At 39.9% G+C, this 2,964-nt stretch overlaps 1 protein-coding gene across 1 annotated transcript in view; it reads left to right on the top strand.

The window, feature by feature from the left end:
* Positions 1-2,964, top strand: part of LOC107094343 (tapasin-related protein-like) — an 8,582-nt gene continuing 5,618 nt past the window's right edge. The window contains exons 1-3 of the mRNA XM_015389898.1: positions 1-296; positions 382-558; positions 1,774-2,049. Of these exons, the coding sequence (XP_015245384.1) occupies positions 245-296; positions 382-558; positions 1,774-2,049 (505 nt within the window). The 5' untranslated portion in view covers positions 1-244. The remainder of the gene's footprint in view (positions 297-381; positions 559-1,773; positions 2,050-2,964) is intronic.

Genomic DNA, 2,964 nt, shown 5'->3' with positions numbered 1-2,964 from the left:
GCGGCCCCGCACTAAAAGCGGAGATTCCCTCTTTAATTTCTGCCGGATCTGTTTGTTTCCGTCTTGTTTATATTTTATTATTGTCTTTTTGTTTGTGTTTTTCATGTCATATAGTTTTTATTTAGTTGCCACGTGATGTGAGCCACATGCAAAGCAGGTTTTTCTTTTCCTCTGAAATGAAAGTGAAAGCATCTAAAGAGAGTCTGAGTTCAAACTGCACAGAGAAAAGCAAAGAGTGACTAACATGGGGCTGCTGCTGCTGCTGGGGGCTTTTATATGCTGCTTTATGCTGAATAGTAAGTTATTTGGAGCCGTTTTGGATCTTTGGTGATCATGGAGCAGAATGTTGAGGTGAATGTTTACCTTCATGTCTGTCCTCAGGTGTAACCTGCGTCCATCAGATCCAATGGCTGCCCTGTCAGTTTACAGATGAACATGTGAGCCTTAATGCAGAAGGACTTGTTGACACTCAGCTGATCCACAGAGAAGCCATGCTGCAGTTTGGTCAGAAAGGAGACGCTCCAGTTAATCCGCAGGCCATCACTTTCCTGATCACAGGTAGGTTAGATCAACTCAGGTACAGTTTTACTGAGGTCTAGAAGCACTAGATCTACATTCAGCCATTCAGCATAGATCCTGCTACATGGCTGTACATCTGATTTTGGTATTTGACCAATTAGATGATTCTTTCAATGATAGATTACCTGCTGGGAATTAAATTCAGAACAAGTCAAGGAAAAAAGGTAAAAAGCTAATTGAAAAGTTAAAAAGTTAATAAGCCTAGTTAACAATTAATTCAGGTTTATAAACTAAAAAGGGCCGGTATCAGCATTAATGCCTCTAAGGTTATATTGGACCAAAAAAAAATAAAAAAATGTTTCTTTCACTCTCAGAGTTTTTTTCATGAATTTCTTATAAAAGCACTTTTGTTATTTTTCTTAATATATTCGGGTAAGTTGGCGTTTCTTGTTATTACATTGACATTAATGTTTGCCATCAAAATATCCAGATTCTTTTAATGTTTCAAAGGTAATAAGATCCGGTCCTGGATTCCAATAAAACTATTGGCTGGAAATGTTCACCTTCTAAGGATTTCACTGAGTGACCTATAAACTTTATACGGATCGGCCTTAAACCTTTATAGTAGAAAGTATTTATAGTATAAAGGGTGACGGCCGATTCTGATAAGGATTCATTTAACATCTGTCTAATCGAGCAACATGGGCTGCTGATTTTTTTTAAAGCTGATGTTGATACTCCTTTCTCTATTTAAATTATAAAATTAACACAGATGTTACATGTGTCTTGATTTAAAGAAGAATAAACATTTATTAGGAAATAAAACTCACAGTAATAGTAGATTGGAAGGATCCGAAAACACTCTGAACACATGGCTACTGAATGCAAGGAAATACAAGGAAATAACACCTCTGGCCAAAAAGTTACAGAGATGAAAACTGTAGCCCTTTACTTTATTACCATTAGTCATTTTTCTGGACTCTGGGAGGAAGCCGGAGTACCCGGAGAGAACCCATGCATGCACAGGGAGAACATGCAAACTCCTTGCAGAAAGATCCGGAACCTTCTTGTTGCAAGACATCAGTGCTACAAACTGTTCCACCTTACAACCACTTTACTCACTAATGACACTAATATTGTCTTTTGTGGTCAGAATTGAAGCACTTTGTTCAAAACTATTGGGAAAAAAAACTAAACTGACTAAAATCTTCTGTCTGTTTATTTTCTGTGTGAATTTGCTTGGTCGCTATGCAGGATCCAGGTTGGACCTGCGGAAGTATCTGGATGGTGTGGAAACAGAGCAGCTGGAATGTGAGCTGCGCAGGTACAGCACTGAGGGCATCCATGTCCACTGGCCCAGCCAGGAAGCCAAGGACTACAACCGCTGGTTCACCTGCACCATCAAACAGGACAAGGGCCTGTTCACGGTGACGGGCTTCCTGAGGCACCCGTCCGATCAGCCCCCCCCCGGTCAGCAGGACTACCGCAGCTGGCCCGCCATCGCTGACTCTGAAATCCTCACTACGTCCGGTAGGTTCAGCAGATTCCTGTCACTCAGGGATTCAGAAAAATATATATATTACTTCTCTGAAGTTAATCAAGGTTCAGCGTCGTTCTTTTGGACATTTATTATGGACAATGTGTCTTTCCATAAAAACAGCTATTAAAGGAAAAGTTCAGTCAGCAAAGAATAATCAATGGATCCTTATTTATACCCAATACTAAAACGTTCGCAGTGATTTAATGAAAAATTAAAAATACTAATTTTCGTGGCGATCACTGAGTCTGGGAGCGGCCATTTTTGCCCAAATATAGTAGCCCCTCCCTCCTGCCATCTTCCAGCAGTGACTTCACGGTGCGGTAAGCCTAGCGCCATTCTCCCCGCTTTACAAGCTAAATCAATGGGAACTACTAGACACATCTGCAATATGTTGCTACATGCTACTGTTTCTCCAGCGTCGTGCAGCTTTGTCGTCACGCCCTCAAAACCCCGCCCACTTTGCATCCAGACATTCCAAACACATCTCTGCGTTGTGATTGGGCCGACAGATTTAGGGCCTGGGGCATTAATCGAGGTTAGACCACTGCAGGCCAAAATTATTTTGCAGGGTTCCCGCGGGTCCTTAAAAAGTCTTAAAAGTCATTGAATTCTTCAAAATAAAACTAAGGCCTTAATTGGTATTAAAATGTCTTAAATCAGTCTTTCGTAGGTCTTAATTTTTAAAACATCATAAATAGGATTATTTTTATTACGATTTATTTTTGTAATCTAAATAAAACATTAAAATTGAAAACATTTTTTTTTTATTAAAGAAAATAATAACGGCTCGCCATTATTGGTTCCGTCCCGATAGTGGAACCAATAAAGCGTTGTTGCAGCCGGGTCATTTGGGAGATGCTCCATTAACTTTTTGTCTGGAAAATATGAGCAAGTATAAATGTAAC

This window comes from Cyprinodon variegatus, unplaced genomic scaffold (assembly GCF_000732505.1).
Source record: "Cyprinodon variegatus isolate N-32 unplaced genomic scaffold, C_variegatus-1.0 Scaffold479, whole genome shotgun sequence".
NCBI lineage: Eukaryota > Metazoa > Chordata > Actinopteri > Cyprinodontiformes > Cyprinodontidae > Cyprinodon > Cyprinodon variegatus.
Note: the sequence above shows the minus strand (reverse complement) of the source record. Positions and strands in the feature narration are given on the sequence as shown.